Source organism: Ictidomys tridecemlineatus, chromosome 3 (assembly GCF_052094955.1).
Source record: "Ictidomys tridecemlineatus isolate mIctTri1 chromosome 3, mIctTri1.hap1, whole genome shotgun sequence".
Classification (NCBI taxonomy): domain Eukaryota; kingdom Metazoa; phylum Chordata; class Mammalia; order Rodentia; family Sciuridae; genus Ictidomys; species Ictidomys tridecemlineatus.
This window is the reverse complement of record NC_135479.1, coordinates 193,322,597-193,346,464: the sequence shown is the minus strand read 5'-3', so window position 1 is coordinate 193,346,464 and position 23,868 is coordinate 193,322,597. Positions and strand designations below refer to the sequence as shown.

The 23,868-nt window shown below is 33.1% G+C and overlaps 1 protein-coding gene across 1 annotated transcript in view; it reads left to right on the top strand.

Annotated features, from left to right (window-relative positions):
- Tmprss15 (transmembrane serine protease 15) overlaps window positions 1–23,868 on the top strand; it is a 120,536-nt gene that overhangs the window by 34,123 nt on the left and 62,545 nt on the right. Inside the window, exons 7-13 of the mRNA XM_005324323.4 lie at window positions 1,978–2,086; window positions 6,564–6,670; window positions 11,047–11,187; window positions 11,833–11,982; window positions 21,353–21,458; window positions 21,773–21,923; window positions 23,172–23,307. Of these exons, the coding sequence (XP_005324380.2) occupies window positions 1,978–2,086; window positions 6,564–6,670; window positions 11,047–11,187; window positions 11,833–11,982; window positions 21,353–21,458; window positions 21,773–21,923; window positions 23,172–23,307 (900 nt within the window). The remainder of the gene's footprint in view (window positions 1–1,977; window positions 2,087–6,563; window positions 6,671–11,046; window positions 11,188–11,832; window positions 11,983–21,352; window positions 21,459–21,772; window positions 21,924–23,171; window positions 23,308–23,868) is intronic.

Sequence of the window (23,868 nt, the reverse complement as noted above, 5' to 3'; positions counted from 1 at the left end):
TTGTGAAATAAGGTAGTGGAAAATTCAATCAATTACTCTATCTTTATCTAGTGGGAATTCAAGAGTCAAGTTGTATTCATTTTAATTATTGATGGTGTGCAAAAAAGCCCAGTGGACTATACTGCAGCACCAACTTAAACTTTAGTAGCATAATTTCCACCTCAAAGCCCTTGTCCATCAATCTACAGTCACAGAAAAATGCATAACATTAAGAGGTTTTCTCTATATGAAATTAACCTTTGCCCTGTCTCTTACTCATTTATTTTGCTCCAGCTGTGAGCTCTAATTTTAGTTTGTGTTATTAATAGAGTCACATTAATGTTAACTTCCTCACACAGCTTCTTTTTTTAGTCTTTGGTTATTTAGGTTTGCACAACTTATAGCTGACTATAGCTAAACCAAGATTTCTTTAAATTGTTTTTCACTTTTGATTAGAATTGCATCAGCAAGAAAGTTCACTTTTTAGCTGACCTGTGAGAAGAAAAGATGCTGACTCACAGTCTTTAAGAGAAGGTGCAGGCCTATTTAAAAGTTGTAGAGTGTCCTCAAAATTTGCATGCCTCGTATGTATGTGTATAATAGACCATTGTGGATGGGGATAGGTCATGATTGATTTATATACATCTTGGAGAATTCAGTGCCTGGACCAAATAAGCACTTGGTAAACATAGAACCAGCAGGGGGAGCTCTCAGTACATACCCTTCAGAATCCCATCCCACTACAGGCAACATTTCTGATAACATAGCTGGTATAATTTGACAGATTCTCACTCTCGAAAAATTTTTTTTCCTAATGATGAAAAAGCATTGAGCAATGCACAGTCACAGTCCTGAACACCCAGGAATCCTATTCATCCATGGTTGAGTTACATCTGCTTAACCTGAAAGCCTATCTTGTTCCATTGTGAAAGCATTTTTACAAAGGCTCACAGCACAGTCCCACATCTTGAAATGATAGCATTTTTACATTTTGAAATTTGTGTTATAAATAGTTTAATATTGCTGCAATTTTAAGGTCCCTCAGGAATATTCTCCCTCTTTGATTCCATTCAGAAATTTGTAAGAGGCCCTTTTGAGTGAGATTTACCCTGGATTTATCCACTTGTAGTAAAGCTTTCCAATTCCAGGGACAGGCAAACCAATCATATTCTTTAACATAGAATTAATACCATGATAAGAAAAAAATCTTAGCAATTTGAGACAATAATAATTCACCTATATCACACCAGGAATTATGGGAAGGGATTGTACTCTTTGTAGGCATTCAGAGTTCCAGGTCTTCTTCCTTTACCTTCTCTGCCCCCAGAGTCCTCCAAAGAATTCTCTACAACCTGCTCACAGAGAACATAATAATGTTACAGAACATCTTTTTTCAAAACTTTTGGAAATAGACACAATAGTTTAGTGACCAACTTAGTCACATGACTCCATCTGACTGCAAAGGATTTGGAGAAGTGTGATATAATCCTGCCTTGGGAAACAGAGTCCAGCAAACAGACAAATCTCTGACTCATGGACATAACATTTTGGAAAACTATAAATCTTGTGCAGCACAAGTCTGTTTATACCTTTCTAAAACCATCTGTAAAGTTTGAAGAATTACGAAAGTTTCACCAGCTTTGCAAATTGATTTTGTAAATTGATGTTGTTTTGTTCCCTTCTTAATTCTGCACATGCTTTGCTTCCTCTTGTTTGTTGTGGAATGCTATTATAAGTGTGGTCTATATTCCATTTTTCAGAAAATTGGAAAAGATGGAATTGTTGAAAATTTCCTTCTTCTTCTTTCATGTACACTTTAACCTGCTCAGAATGGGTTATGTTGTCTACAATAGCTCTATTATGGTATTAGAAAATAAGAGCACAGTAAGACTGCCCAGCTTTGAATTGCTGTTTATAAGCTGGGAAACCTGATAATAATGTAACCCCTCTAAATCTCAAGATTGTTCTTGTCTAACATTAATTGGCATTTTTTTGCAGCCACAGCTTGCGATGGAAGGTTTTTATTGACTGGATCCTCTGGGTCTTTCCAGGCTATCCATTATCCAAAGCCATCTAAATCAAGTATTGCTTGCCGGTGGGTCATAGGGTAAGAGTCCATCTTCTATGTTCTGTTCTTTAGTTATAAAGTCTTTTTCTGATGCAATGTCTTATCACTTCCAGTAGTATTTTTTTAACAATAATTGTTACCAGTAACTACAAAATTCTTTCAAACAACAAACTGTTCAAAAGTTTTTCATTCTCATTTTTACCTTTATAAAATAGTCTGTCCTATGTATAACAGATTTTAATAGATGAAGCCATATCACTGGACTCTGAAACAAGTTTGTTTCCTTCTCCGTGATTGGCACAGATTACATGCTACTAAAGTAACTAGCACACATATACAGCTGTGTGTCACAAGAAATGGAATTTCTTGTCATCTGCATCTGTCCTCAGAATGCAATTCTCTGCCCATATCCACAAGGAATTGGTTCCAATCCCCCACCTTTGTCAATACCAAAATCAGTGGATGCTCAATTCCTTTATATACAATGGCCTAGTATTTATATAGAACCCCCACACATACTTCCATATATGTTAAATCATCTCTAGATTACTCATAACAACTAGTTCAATGTAAATTCTATTTAAATAGTTGTGATGATTGTTTAGGGAATAATGACAAGAAATGAAGTCTTTCGATTTCAGCACAATTATTTCTAATTATGTTTGATTCTGTTAGTCAGCTTTTCATTGTTGTGACCTGAGAAAAGCAATTTAAAGTAGGAAAAATTTATTTTTGGCTCATAGTTTCAAAGGTGTTAGCCCATGGCCAGCTGGCCCCATTGCTTCTGGGTTTAAGGTGAGGCAGTGCATCATGGAAGAAGAGCATGAAAAACAAAGTTGTTCACCTTATGGCTTCCAGAAGCACAGGGGGAAAGAAAGAAAGAAAGAAAGAAAGAAAGAAAGAAAGAAAGAAAGAAAGAAAGAAAGAAAGAAAGAAAGAAAGAGAGAGAGAGAGAGAGAGAGAGAGAGAGAGAGAGGGAGGGAGGGAGGGAGGGAGGGAGGGAGGGAGGGAGGGAGGGAGGGAGGGAGGGAGGGAGGGAGGGAAGGAAGGGAAGGAGCAGATACATGATATACCCTCCCAGGGCAACCTCCTCCTCATGACTTAATTACTTCAGATAGGACATACCTCCCAGAAATCCCCTCCACCTCCCAATAGTCCTTTTTGTTATATCAATCCATTAATCCATTGATGAGATCAGAGCCCTCAGGATCCAATCATTTCCCAAAATCTCACCTCTGAACATTGGAGACCAACTCTTCAACACAGGAGCCTTTGGTGGATATTTCACATCCAAACCATAAGAGATCATACTTGGTTAAATCTGTGGATATAGAACCCATGGCTATGGAGGGCAACTGCAATCCTTTATCATTATGCCAAAAATTGTTTGCAAATCTTCATCAGTGTTACACAGTTAGTCTCAAGCAAACTAGAAAAGACTTCTACAACTTCTACAACTTAGTCCAACCCCTGGCCCCCTTTTGGCTATATCTTGAATGACATTTGGGTCCATTATTATATACTTCATCTGCAAGTTCTTATTTCAATTGACCAATTAAATTGCTGTTCATTAAAATAAGCAGACTGCTGACGAATTATATAACCTGAATGTTTACCTAGCATTCTTCATGAAGAAGGAAATACTCCAAGGGAAAAAGAATTCATACTAGATAAATATGAGGGGTACTGAAATAAACTCACTTAAACCCATGTATATAAAAATTTCCTTATCAATCTTTACAATCTTAATACCCATTGAAAATAATTTAATGGTTAAATTTATATCATAATAAAGACAATTCAAATTTGAAGGGTTTATGTGCAGAGCAGAGTAAAAATTTTTGCTGTAATAATAATGTCATTTATGTAATAATCATCCTATCAATTAAGAATTTGTGCTTCTTTTCTGTCTCCTTCATTTTTATTAAATAATTTTAAAACTCTTTTAAGAAATTCACTTTTGATATGGAATGATAATATAAACCTGAAAAATCTAAAATGTTATCCTAAATCAAATATTGTACTTCATGATGAAATTAAAATTGAATTAGTTACATAATTAATTAGTGATTTTTCTTCTCCATCCTAATTACTATATCAGTGATTCATTGTACCATATAGTTATTGTTTTTTTCAATGGTGATCAAAGTGAGTATAGAGACAATGACTTTTCTATGTGCATAGAAGACCAATTAAGTGGAGAAATGTTTCATATGCAACTAAACTATATTTTGGGCTAGACCAACCCACCGTTGACATTGTGACTACATTTAGCATGAGTCAAATTATTAAGAACATGGAGGTTAGTGTGCGACAGTCTGTGTGGGTTCAAATCAAGTTTCTTCAGATTTGTCCCAGACAAATAATGCCGGTGTTGCTGAGACAAATCTGAGATTTGTCATTTTAGGCAAATTAATAAATCTCTGTGAACCTAAATTTTTACATCTGTAGAGCTCAGCAGTCCCAACCACTTGGATCAAAGTCATCATAAAAGATAAAAATTAATATAGACTACTTTGTATATGTAAGTGCTCAACAAAAGTAAATTATAAAAGATTGTCTAATAATACAATTATTACTAATTGTGTTAGAGTGTATACGTTAAATTTAAAAAATATTCATTCTCTTAAAAATATAAGAAGGAAACCAAGATACCTAATATGATAAAAAAAAAACATCAGATTATAGCCTTCTGGTAATCTTATTTTTATTGCAAGTGAGTTGGCTGTTTTGAATTAAAAAAAAAAACAAAGAACTAAACACAGTATGCACTTTTTCTCTTCAATCTCCAATTTGCTACTCTGAGAAGACAAAGGACCCTGAACAAAAAGGCTCCTAGATGGCTTCTCTTGCATTCCTTAGTATCATGGCTTAAAAGCAACACCTAATGAAGAACTGTCTTTTCTTGCCTGCAGACACCAAAACTTTAATTAAAAGAGCAGAAGTCATCTCTGAAGTTTTCTTTATTTCTTCTGTCTCTGTCTTCTTCAGCTTTGACTCTGGATTCCCTACAGATCTCAGTAGCAGGCTAACTCTGCCTGAAAACTTCTGCTCCTTCATCTTGATCTCCTTGTTCCTGCCAACCTCCTGTGGCTACCAAGCACATCTGAGAGGAGCCTGTGAATGGTATCTTCTCACAGTCACCACTGGAGCTTTTCAAAGCATGCAGACCAGAATCCACTCCAGAACTGTTGAACCCAATACCCAGGGACAAAGAGCATGTCAGGTTATTTTTGTATTTTTGGTTTTTCTTTCATTTTTATTTTTTAAAATTTTTATTTATTTATTTTTTTAAACTTTTTAACCACATGCCATTGTTCTATCTCCCTGGCAGCAAACACCACTCAGATACATAAACCTGGGTTTCTTCTTAAATGGCTTTTAATTGTGCCCTGCTCCCAGCCACTATTTCATTTTATGTCACTCTACTCCTTGAAGACTAAACTCCAGCCATGAACTTCAGCGCCTGACTAGACTTAGAATGTAGCATTTGTTAAATCTTGGGTTTTATCACAAATAGTCATTTCTCAGTAAAGACCTTTAGACATTTAAAAATTAACTTCCTTTAGAGAGAAGGTCCTCATTTGTTTGCTAGGCCAAGTTATTACTAAAATTATACCTAAAAATGAGCTTGTTGTTTCCTTAGCCAGAAGGCCTCATTCATCCAGGGCCAGCTTTTGGGACAGGTCAACTGCTTGGCTTTGGAGACTAAATCTCTACTCATTTTCAAATGTCCTATAATTCATCCCCACAAGACACCATCTCACACCTGTTAGGATGACCATTACAAAATCAAAACAAAGTAAGCATTGATAAGAATGTGGAGAAATTGGAATCCTTGCGCACTAACAGTAAGAATGTAAAATAATACGGTTATGTGTGGTTCTCAAAAAGAAAATTAAAAACAGAAAAACTATATGATCTAATAATCCCCCAGCTCTGGGTATTTATCCAAAATAACTAAAATCAGGATCTCACATGATGTATCTAGACTCCTTTGCATATGTTAGCATTATTCACAATAGCCAAGGTGTGGAAAGAAACTGAGTTTCCATCAACGTATAAGGGGGTAAAAGAAATATGACCTATACACACACACACAGTGGAATGTTATTCAACAATAAAAAGGAGGAAGCCCTGTTGATGATATGATGTGGATGATAACATTACGTTAAGTGAAATAAGTCAGGCATATAGAGTAAATACTGCATGATTTCCCTTATAAGAATTTCCTCAGACTCACAGAAATGAAAACGGAATGGTGGTTGCCAGGTGCAGGAGGTACAGAGCAATAGCAGTTGGTGTTCAGTTTGTAAAACTTCACTTGTGAGAGATAAGTTCTGGATATCTGCTAACAACATTGTGTTAATGATTAATGATATGGTACTATGCACTAAGAAAGTAGGTGTCATGTGATTTTTAACACCAAAAAAGAAAATATATGCACATTCTAGACAACATTAAGAATTATGATAATGGCTGAAACTGTTGTAACCTCTTTATGCCTTTAATTTAGTATAAACCAAGGACTTTCCATCAAACTGAGCTTCGATTCCTTTAAAACAGATTATAGAGATGTTTTATATATTTATGAAGGTATAGGATCAAGCAAGATTTTAAGAGGTAAGTTATAAGCATATAATATAATCCATCATCAAAATGAAAATATGTGGGAAGCTTTTTGGAGTAAGGTGTTTTCCCTTTAATTTTAAACTAAATATGAACTGGAAATTTAGGTTACTAGAAGGAAAAAGCAAAACTAGTCCTCATTAAGAAAATTAGGAAACTAGTGCTCTCATGTTATCTTTGTAACAAAATAGTGACTATTTCACATGGTCCTCTTCTAATTGATGTTTTTAAAAAAATGTGAAAGAAATATTATATATTTGTTTATCATACATTCTTCAAACATTAGTCTTCATTAAACAGAATTCAGTCAAACCCTAAATCTTATTATTCTATTTTCTCTGACATTGCATAAGTTATAAACACACAGAAACTCTGTCAGTGTTCACTCTGTTGGGTAAAACAGTGTCTATCATCTGAGATAAACGCAGTAAACAGTAGTGTAGATAATACTGCTACACATACAACTTATCATTAGTATATAGAAATTAATAGAATCTGAGGAGAAGGTAGAGATGCATGAGTAATATGTATTCTCCCAGCCCACTTGTTCTCTTTGGCCTGAGAGTTCACAGTTCTATTTATAGTATACAGTTTAAGAAGGGACAAAATTCTAGGAGGAATCTTATTAGTAAAGTTTTGTCATTTTAACATCCAGATTGTGGGTAGTGAAAAGTAAATCATATCTAAAATAAAATGACTTTAATTGATTGAGTGATATGGGAAATATTTAAATAAGTGTTAATAATATTTAGATTTTATGGATGCTATTGATCTGACACTACAGAATGATTTATGTAGATCTTCTTATTTAATATTTTCAACAAATCTGCAAAGTATGTATAGGAGTCAAATGAGATCCAAAAAGTCAAATGATCCCAAGTTCACAGAAATAGTTATGTTAGAGGCAGAAATCAAATCAAAACTCTTTGCATTTCAGTTATCTTAATCTATTGTTTTAAACAGATTATTTTAATTTTAATTAAGTTAAATTTTGATGAATTTATTTTTACATAACCTATTTAACTTTAATTGAATTAAAATTTGATTTATTAGCTAAATTAATTAATTAATTGACTAGAAAAGTTGAATACTTAATGAATAATGGAATTTTTCATTGTGCTTCGAAAGCCCAAATTCAAATAGAGTAATGAGAATACATAAAACGTGAATTCATGGTAAATAACATTTGGCTCAAATAAATGGACCAATTATTTCATAATCATTTTTGTTACTGAAAAATGCTCTTCTTTAAAATTATAATCAACATAAATATTTACATAGATGGGTAAATATTCAAGTTTATATAAATATTTTCAAAGGCTAATGTGACATTAATAAATTTTAGCATACATTGATCTCTTATAATGCATGGAGTTATTCTGTCAGGACTTTTCCAGCTTAATAAATGCTCCCCTCACAACAATTATGATAGTTTCTCCGTTACAGATGATGAAATCTAAATTAAAGAAAGTTAAATGCTCTATAAGTGGTAGGTACTCTCACAGTCCTTTACTCTTCAAACACCTTGATTCATCTAAATATTATTTTCAATGCTTAGACTATCAGTAATTTATGAATAAATTTTAAAATAGTTAAATGTAATGATGCAAATAATGCACAAATAATTACCTTAAAAATGTAATATGAAAGAGAGTACAAAGAGGTCTATGAAAGTGTTTCAAATTAAAACAGGATCCTTTGCTTAAGACTATCTAAAATTTTTATTTCAAAGTTTTGAAAAAAAATTTAATTGTAATCAGAAAAAATAAAAACATTTGCTTGTTAAAACAAATTTTATAATGAAAATAATAGTTTTTTAAAGAAAAGCAATAATATCATACCCCTAGCATCAAGCATAGTAAATGGTATAATGTAAAAAATCTCAGTATTTGTGGATTTAAATTTAGATTAATAGGTTTATATTTCTATTGTATGGTATTAAGGTGAGTTTTCAATGGAGACAAGCAGTAATTTTTCATGACTTTAGAGTTATTTCATATTGAAATAATTTCAAAACTTTCGTTTTCAGTTCACAAGCCCATCTAAAAGCTCTGCAAATCTTTTGTGTGAGAGATACTTATCAGATTTACTTTCATTCAATTCCAATTAGGAAATGTTTCTCAAATGCTGTTGTAATTTTTATCACTTGGAAAATATTTAGATATTAGGAAATTAGGAAAAATGGATTATCTAGAGAAATTATAAAACTGTATAACACCATGAAATATTTGCTGTATTCTTGATTAGGCTAATCAGGATAAACAAATCCCAACTCTCCAGCATCTTTATCATGTTTCCCTGCTCTCTTTCACAAAACCTATTCACCAGGGTCATTGCTGTTAGAAGAAAAATGAGGAGTTAGTTCACATTCAGGTGGGACTGCTTGACAACTCTGTAAATTATTATTTATAGATTATTGAATTTTTGGAAAAAAATACTGTATTTTTGTAAGGAATTAGTGTTGAAAATTTTATTCTATCATGTAATATAGGAAAAATTCACCTTTGATAAAATTATCAGGCAATTGGTTTCTTTTTTCTTTCAACAAAAGGCATTTCTTTTATGTAGGCAAACTGTATTACTCTGTGTACTCACATCTTAATACATGCGCTCAAATATTGACTAAACTTCTCCCATACTCTGACATAATGGCAGAGATACAGAAAGCATTAAGTCATAATCTGTGCCTTTTCAGGGCTTATAATAATTTGGTGTGAGAGATGTACCATCACTAGCATTCATTGAGCACTTACTATATCAGTAGTCCCTCTTCCAAATGGAAATGATTTACTCCTTATAACAAATCTTTATGAAAAATTTCTTATAATGGAGAAAATTGAGGCACAGAGAAATCTACTCAGACATAAAGCAAGAACTGAATTGAATACTGACTCTGAAACCCCAGTTCTTAACCACCACCCTCTACGGTCTTTGTTTATACATAAGATACATGTCTTTCATTGGATCCGTGGTTCAAGGAAACCTTAAAAATTTGAGGAAAGTTTTAAAAAATGTCTACAGACACATATTTTATACTCTTTATAAGGGGTTATTGTCTATTTCTGATGCAGGTTAATGGATCTGAGGACATACCCACAGTCTACTTAGACCAGTGCAATAACATTGGAAAACGTAGGAATCCTAACACATTACAATCATCAAAGGTGCCACTGAGCCACCACCAGCCTCATTCACATCCATCCAAAAACAGTTGTGCCAGAGAATTCCAATGCTGTAGAAAGAAAGCAAGAATGAGAAAAGCAGACAGGTTTAAAGGAAACTTTCTGGAATATTTGCATACCTTAAGTGACTAGACACTTATGAACTACAAAGTTTTTCAACATGAGAGCAATTTTGTTTACACAATTACATATGCTGGTAGGAGGAGTCTAAATAATCAATATAATTCTTCATTAGGAAACACTGGATGACACACATTTTGGAGGAAAATATTAAGATGTGAATTTAAAACTCAAAAATAACAGTGATGCTTTGTCTGCAAGTGTGGTCAATTTCAAAGACCAGAATCTGATATCTAGGTCACATTATCTGAGAAAATATTAAATCATTCTTTCCTAACTTGTTTTTTCATTACAACTACCAATAAGAAACTCTTTTAGACTTATTTTCTTCTGTATGTTCAGGTAATTTAAATATTTTATGTATATCTGTTTATGTGTGTATATCTGGGGTTTACAAATTTAAAAACATGGGCTGGGGATATAGCTCAGTTGGTGAAGTGCTTGCCTTGCATGCACAAAGCCCTGGGTTCAATCCCCAGCAGCACAAACAAATTAATAAATTAATAAAATGGAAAAAAAATTAAAAACTAAAGCTATTTCTCACTCCCTTAAGAATCAAAATTGAAAGATAACATTTATGTGGCTTAGAGTTAAGGCAGAAAGAACAAGGATAAAAAATCAATATAAAGTGCTATGGATTCAATACTTAATCACCAAGTATTATATTGATGTCCTACAATTATATCAGAAAAAGAAACAAAGATATACTCTTTTTTCTAACATTGTGACTGCATTTTAGCTCCTTTGGTATGGCATAGGATATAACTGATCAGCCAAACTAACTTTTGGTTTAAGAACTGTTTAAATTTTTGTTTCTTACAGGAACATTTTCAGTAAAAGAATACATCTTTTCTTTTCATATGTGTACACAATGTATGTACCTACTAATTAAAAATGAAAAAGTTTTTTAAACCATAAATATGTGTAATAATTTGAGGTTTTCCAATACTTAGAAAACACACTTCAATTAAGTAAATCACAAATGTAATGCTTTTAGTTAACTGAGTAATATCAGCATGATGGATAAATGGATGTATTCCTATAACTGTAATTCATTTTCTTTTGTAGCTTCCCTTTGGGAAAGTAGTCCCGGCACGATTAGAATCTTTTCCAATCAAGTTACTCTCACCTTTCTCATAGAATCTGATGAAAATGATTATATTGGCTTTAGTGCAACATATACTGCATTTAACAGCAGTGAGCTTAATAGTAAGTATAATTTACTCTTAATCCTTTGCATTTTCAGGTTCCTAATATTTTAATAGAATTTTAAAAGTATCAAGACATAAAATGTTCATCATGGAATTTCATTATGAACATATTTTATGTACATCTCTTTTAATGCCAGAAAGAAATTATAAATTATAATATAGTTCACATTCTTCATAGAAATCTAATAACCAACTTGAGAAAAAATATAAATTAATATAAAAATTAAATTTAAAATGTTATATAGTGCAATATTACAAGTAAAATATTATTGATTAAACTAATTCAGAGCTGTTTCCATGCAGACTTAATTTTGATCAAAGTACTAAATTTAATAAAATATTGGGGGATTAAAGTTTGTGTGGATAAACCAATGGAGATAAGATGTAAAACTTAGATAACAAAAGCTTGTATTTGCTCACGTCATGATGAATATTAGAAACATTAATTTAACACAGTTGAAAAGAAAAGATTTTTCAGGCTTAATGTAGTGACATAAAGTGAAGATTAATAGAAAAGGATGTTTTTACTTATCCCACTCAATTATAAACTCTACAAAGTTAGATTATTTTCAACATAACTTAATGTAACTACTTATATTGTGAACTTAATTTTAGGGCTTTTTCTTTCATTTTTATTTCACAGATTATGAAAAAATTAACTGTGATTTTGAGGATGGCTTTTGTTTCTGGATCCAGGATCTAAATGATGACAATGAATGGGAAAGGATTCAAGGGTCCACCTACCCTCCTTTTACTGGACCAAATTTTGACCATACTTTTGGCAATATTTCAGGTATAATTTATATTTAATTCATAATTTAAAACAAAAAGGGTATGTCAAAGGAATATTAAATCAACAAGACGTTTCAGAACTTTTTCTTAAAATCATGCGCTACTAAATTTATTTAAATGAAAAATGATAATCAACAAGTAAAATTTAATGTTTCAAGAAATATACTTTTACCATATATATTTATTTGCAATATGTTCAAGCATACACAAAAAGGCCATTAGAAATAAAGAGACAGGTTGTCGTCCTACATTTACCATTTATTATTAACTAAATGATTTATGTAAGGTAGTTTCCTTTTCAGAGTGTTGGTCTTCTTTGCTTTAGTTTTATTTTCTGATTATTCATTGCTAGTGCACAGAAAAAATATTCATTTTGTATATTGATCTTATACCCTGATGTCTTGATGAACTTGTTAGCTCAGTTTATTTTTAAATAATTCCTTAGAATTTTTATTTATAATATCATATCACATTGCAGGACAGATAGATGAACTTTTTCTGGAGACCCTGTGGAAGCCTGATGGTAGATCACTGTCTTAAGGGAAGGCTGTGATCTGTTTAATGCATTTTCATAGAGAGTGTGATATTAGAATTGGATTCCTGGTGGACACATTGACATCAGAGATGATAGTATTTGACTAAGAAAACCAGAATCATAGAGAAGAATCAGGAGATAAGAATCTTCTGTTGAGAAGGTCACTCCTGAGAGCATATAACCAGAATACAAATATAATTACCAAACAAAGGTTTGTGAATTTAGAAGAAATGGAATCTTAAAAAAACTAATGAAAACTACAAAAAGAACAAAATAGAATTTGTGCATTTATACAACTTTAGTAGACAAAATCCATCCTACAATGTAATTAGTTGAAAAGTTGCTGGTGAAAATACAATTCAGTTTTTAAATACATATTAAAAGCCTCCTGGCCAGCCATGGTGGCACACACTTCTAATCCCAGTGGCTCTGGAGACTGAGGCAGCAGGATCACAAGTTCAAAGGCAGCCTCAGCAATTTAGTGAGTTCCTAAGTAACTCGGTGAGACTCTATATCCAAATAAAATATAAAAACAAGGGCTAGTGTTGTAGCTCAGTGATTAAGCAACCTGGGTTCAATCTCTGGTACCAAAACAAAACAAAAAAGTCTCCTTTAACAATGTGCAATTCCAGACATCAATAACACAGATCAAATATCACCAATTCTACACTCTGAGAAATTTCAAGTTGAAACCTTTCTTTCCTTTCAAGAAATATGATAAGCCCTTTTTTTATCCCCCCTATCAAAGAACACTGCATCTTCTAACCCAGTGGTTTATTTTCATTATATTATTCTTAGTATCAGGAACAATAATCTGATATTTTTTATATTTGAATTTCTACAGTATTAACAATGCCTAAATTTAATCAGAATGTAACATTAATTTTAACAGATGAGCGAATGTCTAAAATTTTGACTCAATAAGTAATTCTGAATATTTTTTTGGATAAATCAAATATCTTATAGCAAAAAAACTAAGTACATGTTCTTTGTAATTTGTTATTAATAGTCACTTCTGTTATGAAGATCAGTATCTTCATTTTTATCCCATGAAAAGTAAATGGTTAATTTAGTGCTAATTATGAGTGACAAAGAGTTAAGTAACATTACAGTGTTAATTTATTCAGAATAGTAATGTTTCTAATAAATACTGACTCTTTAGATAATGACATCTCTAAAATATTAAAATACAGTTCATCATTCTGCATCTGGATCAAAATCTCTCTCTAAAAAAAATGAATTATCTTAACTAATGTTCATAATCATCACCAAGAGCTCTTTTCCATTTATGATTTCGCTCCTTTATTTGAGAAGCTTTTTGTGAGTCCCGGCCCTATTCAAAATACTCAGAATACATCCATGAACAAAATAAATCATATTTCCTGCTTTCGCACATCACATATTCTGCAACAGAAAAGTAGAAAATAAGCAGAACATATAGGAAGTTCTGCTAGGTTAATTGTAGATGAATAGTCTGAAAAACCGTGAACCTTGGCAAAGGAAAAAGGAAAGTCAGGCGTTAAAATGCCATTATATTTAAAATAAGGTAATCAGATTTGGCATCATTGAAAAGTGACATATAAATCAATACCCCAAACAATTAAGGAATTAAACACATAGATAATTCTAGACAGAGGGAACAAGTAGGGCTAAGATTCTAAAGGGGAGCATGCCCAACTGGTATGAAGATGAGAGGAGAGGCCAGGGTGGCTGGAGTGCAGTGAGTAGGGTGTAGGGTTCAGATGATTTCTTTTCTATGGTTCTGACTGTTTAATTGAAATGAAGAGCTAGTTAAGGTGAGCACTGGAGTGGCAGGCTTCATTCACTCTGACGGGTAGTTGCAGAATAGTGAGTGGAAGGGCAAGAGTGTTGTCTGATTTGTTAGCTGGCTTTTTGTTGCTGTCAGCAACATAACTGACATAACCAAATTTAAAAGAGGAAAATGGATTTTGACTCATAGTTACAGAGCTTTTCAGATCATGGTCCACTCTTTCCATTTCTTTCTATTTGAAGTGAGGAAGAATATCATAGTTAAAGGGCATAGCAAAGGGATACTGCTCAGATCATGGAAGTCATGAAACAAGGGGGTGGAGAGAGCCTGGAAAAATATATAGTCCCCAGTTGAATTCCCTTAGTGACTTTCATCCTCCAACCATGCCCATCTGCCTACAGTTTTCATGAACTCCCAGTAGTTCATTCAGTTATTAATGGATTTATCCCCAGATGACGTCAGAGCCCTCATGATCCTGACTTTTCCAAAGCCCCACCTCAGAACGTGTCTGCATTGAGGATCACATCCTCAAATTATGAGATTGTGGGGAACTTTCAAGATCCAAACCATAACACAGGGAGACTTATGCAAGGCTTTCTTTCCCTTGACCTAGATGTTTTAGTCAGCTTTTTCACTGCTGTGACTAAAAGACCTAACCGGAACAATTGGAGAAGAGAAAAGTTTATTTGGAAAGGTATATGGTTTCAGAGATATCAATCCATAGACTGCCAGGTGCATTTCTCAGGGCTCAAGGTGAGGCTGAACATCATGGTGAAAGAGTATAGCAGAGGGAAGCAGCTCACATGGGGATCAGTAAGAAGAAAGAGAGACTCCACTAACTAGGTACAGATACATACCCCAAAGCTACAACCCTAATTCCCACCTCCTCCAGCCACACCCTACCACTTCCATGACCAGTTAATCCCTATCAGGGGATTAATTCACAGATTGGGTTAAGATCCTCACAATCCAATCATTTCTCCTCTGAACCTTCTTGCATTGTCTCACATATGAGCATCTGGGAGACACCTCACATCCAAACCATAACACTAGAGAAGAAATCAAGGGACTCAGATCAAGGATTAGATATGGTAAGAAGAGGTTAGATTCTAGACATAGTCTGAAAGGAGTCATAATAGGATATTGCAATTTAGTCACTAGTGTGGACCTAAATATAAAAAACATTGCTATATATTGATGGTCAGTCCCATAAGGCCAAAAGCATTTAGTACCCAGAATGGTGACATGCATATTCTTCTATATAATTAATCTTTCTTGAATAAATTATATCTCAGAGCCGATCCTCCATGGATAAAGTAGTAATCTACAAGAGGAAGACTAACTCCTATACAATAGTCACCCTAGCCCTCTATAGAAGGCCTAAGAGTCAAACGATCTGATCAGTTGTTCCCATGGTGTAATCAAAAAATATCTCTACCACAGTTGGACAAGAGTAGTTACAGCAAAGTGAAGAAAGCATTTATATCTATTGACTATGACAGAAACCTTTTATGTAGTTGAAATCCTTGACATTTGAATTATCATTTTTCTACTTTTATGTCATCCTAATAAGAGATAAAATAATTTCACTGATATTTGAAGAGTGTTAGTGCATCACAGGAGAGAAAAGGCTTTGGGTTGCCCACAGATTACATAACTAAAGAAAGTAGATGAAATTGACGAAAGGGAAGCAGGTGGAATGTCAGATGGAGATTTTAAATAGTTGGGTGGGAAATGAAGTCTCAGGAGAAAGTCCTGTAGCAGGAGTTATTTAAAATTAGACAAGGTAGAGCAGGTCAGAGCACACCAGAGGCAGCCAGGTAATGAGGACCACGGTAGGTCTTCATAGGTTCTCTCTAACTCTCCTATGTGTGATTTCATAATCTACCAGTCATTCACCCCCAGGGACATTTTTCTTCCAACTGACTTTTTCATGTGTCAGAACATCCTGTGAAATGGAAGAGAATTAAGTCTCTCCTGCTGTTCCTCTTATCTATGCAGGTTTTTTTTTTCTTTACCTCCACTTTAAATGACAGGAAGGCCTAAATGAAACAGATGAACTTTGAATTAGCATGGCTTTAGGGAAGAACATCTAAGCCCCTTCAGTTTTCCAGACCTTCTAAAGAACTCTTTCTTGGTGGAGCCACAGCTCCTAAATCTGTGTGCTGTCAATGTGCAGATTTCTCTTTACTTCTTAGAAGCAAAGAAATTGGGGGAAAATGGAAGCTTTGATGCAGGGCACCATCTCAGGGTGTTCCTAAGTGGTTGATTTGTTCAGAACACACAGGGAAAAGCGAGGTCAGCAATATGTAAGACTTCACAAGTGGAAGGGTCACCCAAGGGCTAGATAGCCCAAAGAAAGTGTTTCTTTCCTCGCCTTTTTCAAGGAAACTGTAATTGTTTCTAATGCTTTTGGAACCAGTGTATGTAGAACTGAAGATGATGTAAATGTGGACCTGCGAATCTTAGCAAGGTTTAAATCTCAGACCTTCCATTTAGGCAAATTATCTATTCTCTTTCTCTCTCTCTCTCTCTCTCTCTTTCTGTCTGTCTGTCTCTGCCTCAGTTTTCTATTCCAGAAAGTAAAGTTGATGATAATAGGACCCCAGTTTAATAGGCATAAGTATTCAATTGATTGCTATGTTTAAAAAAAATTAGAAAAATGCCTAACACATAGGAAATGCTATATAAATGTTTTTTGTTATAACTATTTTCTCTTCATGCCACAAAAGTATTCAGAGGCAAAAATTGTCTGTAGTACCGTAGCATACTGAGGAGTAAAACAGTTATTTGGCTCAATTTTCAAAAGTGTGCTAGGCTTTTAGATGTCTCTTAGCATACAAAATTTTTCCAAGTGTAACTTTAGTGTTTTCAAAGTAATATTCTTGTTTTCTTATCTTCTTTGTGATATTAAATTTTTTTAAATAAAAATAATGGTTAAAATTCAGTCAGATTCTATTGTTTATAGAATCTGACTGAATTTTAACCATTTCCCAACCTAAAACTTTCAATACCATTCATTTATAATTTCCAGTTAATTTCATGTACACACTTACCTCTCACAAACCTCCTTCTATCAGCCTCTTCTTGAGCAAGAGCATCAGGTTTCCAGAATGCAGGGCTTTCTCCAGGTTCTCTCCATCATCATCATATCTCTCTCTCTCTCTCTCTCTCTCTCTCTCTCTCTCTCTCTCTCTCACACACACACACACACACACACACACACACACACACACCCCAAACAATTTTTTCTCTTGAACTGATTTGTTGGATAGAAAGAGGTTAAGTTTTGTTTATGGAGAAATAGGCAGAAAAAGTTACACAAGGAAGCTGTAAGAAAAGCCTAATAGCTCAAGAAAGGGGTAGACTATGTGCTCAAATTTAAAAAAAAAAAACATATTTCTGGGTTTAAACCAACTTAAAAAATTCTGAAAATTCTAGAAGACATTTCAAGAAAGTTGGGAGATATTATCATTTGACCATATGAGTTCCATGTGTTTATGGAAAATATCTGTTTAATCATTCCTTTTTGTATAGAACTTTAATAAACATAAAAGTAAATTAAATCAGCATAAAAATGTACTAAACAATAGTTAACTAATCCACATAGAAAATACAAATATGAACAAGTTATCTTTCTTTCTCCCAAACTTCTAACAAGTTTTAAAAGTTAAATGTTAGGATTGGGTGTTTCAGTGATAGAACATTTACCAAGCATGTGTAGGGTCCTGGGTTTTATCCCCAGCACCTCTCTCTCTCTCTCTCTCTCTCTCTCTCTCTCTCTCTCTCTCTCTCTCAACATGCCATTAAGAATTCATGTGAAAAAATGGATGCTTCTAACTGGAAAAATTTCTGAAGGAGATGATGATTTGACTAAAATTATCTCAAAAAATAGGATTTTAATAAGACATAATCAGAAGAGAAAATATAAGAACAGAAAAATATGAGGGGAAAGACACAAAAGGTAATAAAACTTCTAAATATTTGGAAATATTAAAATAAATTTATGGAAGTTCTACATAAAATTAGAAGAATAAGAAGAACTATGTCTGGAAGATACTAAGGTTTAGGACAGAGCCCTCAAATCTCAGAGTGAATTTATACTTAATTTAGTTACTAGGCAAGAGAGAGAGTGAGGAGAGAGAGAGAGAGAGAGAGAGAGAGAGAGAGAGAGAGAGAGAGAGAGAGAGAGAGAGAAAGTTTGTGATTTTGAATAAAGGATCAACTTAGATTGCCCACAAGGAAGCATTATCAAGCAATGGTGTAGGTGATGAAGAACTTCCAAGGAGGGGTAGAGAATTTGGACGAAAACACATTTGGAAATAAAGAAAAGTGATGATTGTGACTTAATTCATCATTTCTAGTGTTGTCATATTCTCCTCCACCTTATGAGATCTCCAGAAATAATACTATGTGAATATCTGGTATCTGGTTTCTTACTTTGAGGGGAATCAACTGGATATACAAAAAATTGAGAACGTATCAAATGAAGATGAGTGTGAGCTTTTCATTACTATGACCCAAATACCTAACAAAAACAACTTAGAGAAAGAAAAGTTTGTTTTGGCTCATGGTTTCAGAGGTTAAGTCTATGGTTAGCCAACTCCATAGCTCTGGACTCAAAGTGAGGCAGAACATCATGGTAGACCAAAGTGGCATAGGAACACTACTCCATTCTTGGAACCCAGGAAACAGAAAGGGAGGGAAAGAGAGCCAAAGGAAAAATGAACCTCCAGTGACCCAATCTTCTAGCCACACCCCACCTGACTATTGTTATTACCCAATTAATTAGTCCATTCAAACTAGAATGGACTGATTAGGTTACAGTTTTCACAATCAAATAATTTCACCTCTGAAGATTCCTGCATTCACATGAGCTTTTGGAGAGTACCTCATACCCAAACCTTAACAAAATCCAAACATAAATTTTATCACATTCAAATTATTAAAGGCAAAAAGGATGCAAAATCTTGAGAAGACAGAAATGACAAAATAGAGGTCTTTAAACATTGTTTATCACACTTTTTTTCAGTGCTGGGGATTGAACCCAGAGCCTTGCAGATGCTAGGCAAGTACTCTACCATTAAGGCACACCCCCAGCTCTCCTTAAACATTTTCGTATCTAACAAATCATCTATCATTTTTGCTTCCAAAGGTCAAAATTAGAAATGATATATGCATAAATGTGTAATCTTAAAAAATTCTAATCATAATGAAATGAAATGGATTTCCTTGGAATGCAGTGATCTCTAATGTATCTGACATGTATTAAATAAGATTGTACAGGTAAATTATTGTCAAATTAAAGGACACTTAGGTGGTTGGACTGACTGTATTTTTAGGTAAACTACAATCCTCAGCTTTTAGAATTTATAATTTTCTTTCATTTTCTAAAGAGTTAAGTGATATCACAAAAATAGTAATTTAATGCTATATATTATTTTACTATATTCCAGAATGTATAAATCTATATAATATTTGCTAAGTTGTGCTTGTTTATTTATTTTCTTATTTAAGCAAAGTTCATAAAGTACTAGAGTCGATATAATTAATCTATTTTATGTGTAAATGAAGTCATATCTTGATGACTAAAAATCCTATGTATATTATAGTTTAATGAGTAAATAACAGACTCAAAATGTTTCAAATCATAACCAATTGACTATGAATGTGACCAAACATAAATAGAAGCATGACGTGTGTTAGTGTTATATAATTTCAAATAATTACAAGTATTTTTGAAGTGTTTAAACATTTCATTACTTATCTATGGCATTCAAGTTTATTTTAGTTATTTCTTCCCTTACTGTCCTAAGCAACTAAAAGTAAAGTCACCTCAATATGGATTTAGAGTTGGGCATTTAAAGAGTAGATTTGGGTACTTCTCCTCTATATCTATACTGCTCTTTTTCTTTGGGTTGTATAACTGAGCACTAAATAGCTAAAATGATTATTCATGAAATATCATAGCATATATAAAATACACATAATGTGCTAGTAATATAAAATGTTAAATACACTTATATTTATTTTATACTTTATGGTCAACTCAAATGAATATGTATAGATTACATTTATTAAGATATTTGACCATAATTTCACCTTGATAAAACACTCATTTATTCTGAGTAATTTTTATCTCCTTGTTCTAAATGTGCAGTTATGTATCTAAAGAAAGTATTACTAGTATTTCTTTTCTTCATGTCTTGTTCTTACTCTGCATGTTATAACTGTATGAATTTGAAATTTATATGCAACATTGCCTATATTTTTCTGTTGTAAAACACAGGAGAGAAGATGCTTGATTTCAAGAAAACTCTAAATTTTACCATTTCATAAAAACTGCATTGCAATCGAATTAGACTAATCTAATATTTTACTTGCTTCATATCATATCTCATGTTCCCTGCCTCCTGTCATAATATATGAGTAGTAAATGAAGAATAAAATAAATTCCCCTAAGAAAATGTTCAAAATGTTCTTATCCAACAACACTTTGTACACATCCAATGACGCAAATCGTTGGTTGGGATAATGAATTCTAGACCAGACAGCACTTTATGCAGTGGCCTGTGCTATTTTAAAAGCTTTTATATGGATTAGCATGCCTCCTGTTCTTCTATGACCTGATTAGTTATCATTCAAAGGAGCACAGGAAGATGAAAACATTATAAAATTAGGTGAATTTTTATTTACAGATATGTAATATAGTAAATGTAATATGAAACTGACAGTCTTTGAAATGCTTAATCTTGCCTTCACATGTGAATTTAAATACTTGAGTACATCATGAGTTAGCCCACCAGCATATCTTCACACTGCAAAGTACTGACTGTCTCTAAACATGTAGAAAATTGGAATTAAATTAGAAGGCTGTCAGCTGTGACATGATTTTCCTAAATAGCAGTTTGTTATGACAGAGGTGCTGCTTTCTGAACGCAAGTCCAGGGTCCTGTGTATGTTTTCTAATGCTTTCATCTGTTAGTCTTGTTTATGAATAATATATCTCACAAAATTAAAATGTTAATATTTAAGCATATAAAAACGTTTTCTTTGGTTTTATAGGATTTTACATCTCTACACCAACTGGACCAGGAGGGAGAAGAGAAAGAGTCGGACTCTTGAGCCTCCTGTTGGAGCCTACTTTGGAGCCAGCCTGCCTTAGTTTCTGGTATGTTTCTGCTGACTTTTTTCTTAGTTTCTGGTAAGGCACATATTAAATGCCGTTTTATTTAATGAGTGGTATTGTCTCTTTTAGGGTACCAGTCTCAGATTCCACTGACATGGTGGTCAAAGTTTTAAGGCATGAAGTATTACTTTTCCAATTTATGGAAAAGCAAAACACTGGAACACTCCAGTGTTTTGCTTTTCCACTCCCAAGGGAAAAGAGGATGTTGAAAAGACAGTAAAGAATTCAGAAGAACCTAAAATGCATTTACTTTACTGTGGTAGGAATCTAAACATTTCTTCTTATTTCCAAACTAGGTATTATATGTATGGTGAAAATGTCTATAAATTAAGTATTAATATCAGCAATGACAAAAACATGGAGAAAACAATTTTCCAAAAGGAAGGAAATTATGGAGAAAATTGGAACTATGGACAAGTAACATTAAATGAAACAGAGGAATTTAAGGTTTGCAAAACACATTGTGATTTGTATTTGTATTCTTTTTTTATGGTATTAATGCAATTATAGTTTACAGTGATACGGTGAAAACCTAATAATTTATTTTCTAAAGATTTCCAAGTCATTTTCTCTATTTTCTAATCTACCCTAGTTTTTCTTTGATTACATTTATTTTTATTTATTTGTTGACATTAAAACAAATTACTGAGGAAGATTTTGCTACATGAAAGTTTAGCTTGTCCATAAAATCTGTAGAAACCTCATAGAAGATTTTAACATGTTTCTTTAGCAAATTTCTATACTAGACCAACTAAGTCCCCTATTTTCCCAGGACTTTCAAATTTTCAACACAAACCCTACCAGTGTCAGCCCTGCACTTTTTCTAGGGAATTGCCATTTCTTTTTAGGACATCCATGCCCATTGGTGTCTACCCACTTCCCGTACTCTGACTTAATGTCCTTAAGAAACAAATTCTTTAAGCTGTATCTTTGGGAGTTCTTTGATCATTTATTTCACATTAAGGTGGATTAATTTTTCAAATAAAAGTTTAATGTGTTCTATTCCTAAGGGTTTTTGCAATTAAAATATAGGATCATATCCTATTAGTTTGATCAAATTAACAATGTTCTTATGGGTGATTTTTAAATAAGATTAAAACACTTCCAGGAGATGTATGTTTAGACAGACACTGATCATCAAAGGCTTCAGTTCTCCCCTGTGACATGATGTAAAGCAAGTGATAATCGATGACCCTTATCATATTCCTCTCTCTTTCTTTCCTTCCCTTTTTTCCCCTTTTTTCCAGAAATAAACAATTCATAAGTTTTTGGTATTTTTATTAGTATTTTGCTATAATTGTTTTATTTTATTATTTCATTGTGCTATAATTGTTAATCTCTTAATATGCCTGATTTATACATTGTACTTTATCATTAGTAATAAATATAGTATAAGAATGTATATTAATATATTTATATATTTAACATAATTTATAGATATAGTTAAATATGATAATACGTATTTTTATATATTATATGTGAGTGCATGTGTGCGTGTGTATGTACACCTAATAAGAAAGGCGGTCTCATCAGAAGAACTTGAAAATCATGATTCATCAACATTTCACTATGTAGTAACTCGTCATTATTTGTTTAGAAATGGATATTGTTTCTCTAGAGGATTTTGAGTCACAAGAAGACTTAAGTCAGAAAATATTTGAGTGGAATCACTTTATATACCTCTCTGAATTTCAGGTTGTTTTTAGCGCTATTAAAAATCAGATCTTGAGTGACATAGCATTGGATGATATTAGCCTAACACATGGGATTTGTAATCAGAGTCTTTATCCAGAGCCAACTTTGGTCCCAACTTCTCCACCAGAACTTCCTAGTAAGTAACGTTAATGTCTATTTTCCCTAAGTCATTAACATTCTCAGGTAGATCTTAATGTGACTTATTTTTTGTTGTTTCAGCTTTATATCATGTTTTTCACTGAAAATCAAATATTAAAGTGAGTAAACTGGAGTCCATAATTAAATTTAGACTAGCAAACTATTGCATGTTACACACACAAAGAAAGACACTCATTGCTTTGTTTTGGATCATATTTATGATCATTTTAATTTCTCTCTCTCTCTCTCTTTCTCTCTCTCTTTCTTTCTCTCTCTTGAAAGTAGTGAAGGTGCTGATTATCATTTTGTTTTCACTAAAATAAAATCCTACTGTATTGCCCACATGGAGTGGTCTACAGATTTGGGGACAGGAACCTCAAGGTTCTCATGGCTTGAAGGAGTGATTTTAAGATGTCAAGAGGAGTTCAGTTTAGCCTAAAGCCCATCAAGCCTTTTTAATAAAAAAAGTGTTGAATTAGACTTTAAACATACAGACCAAGCTCACATAACCTATTTTTGACCTATAAATGTACTTTTATAAGCCTTTGCAACCCTTCAT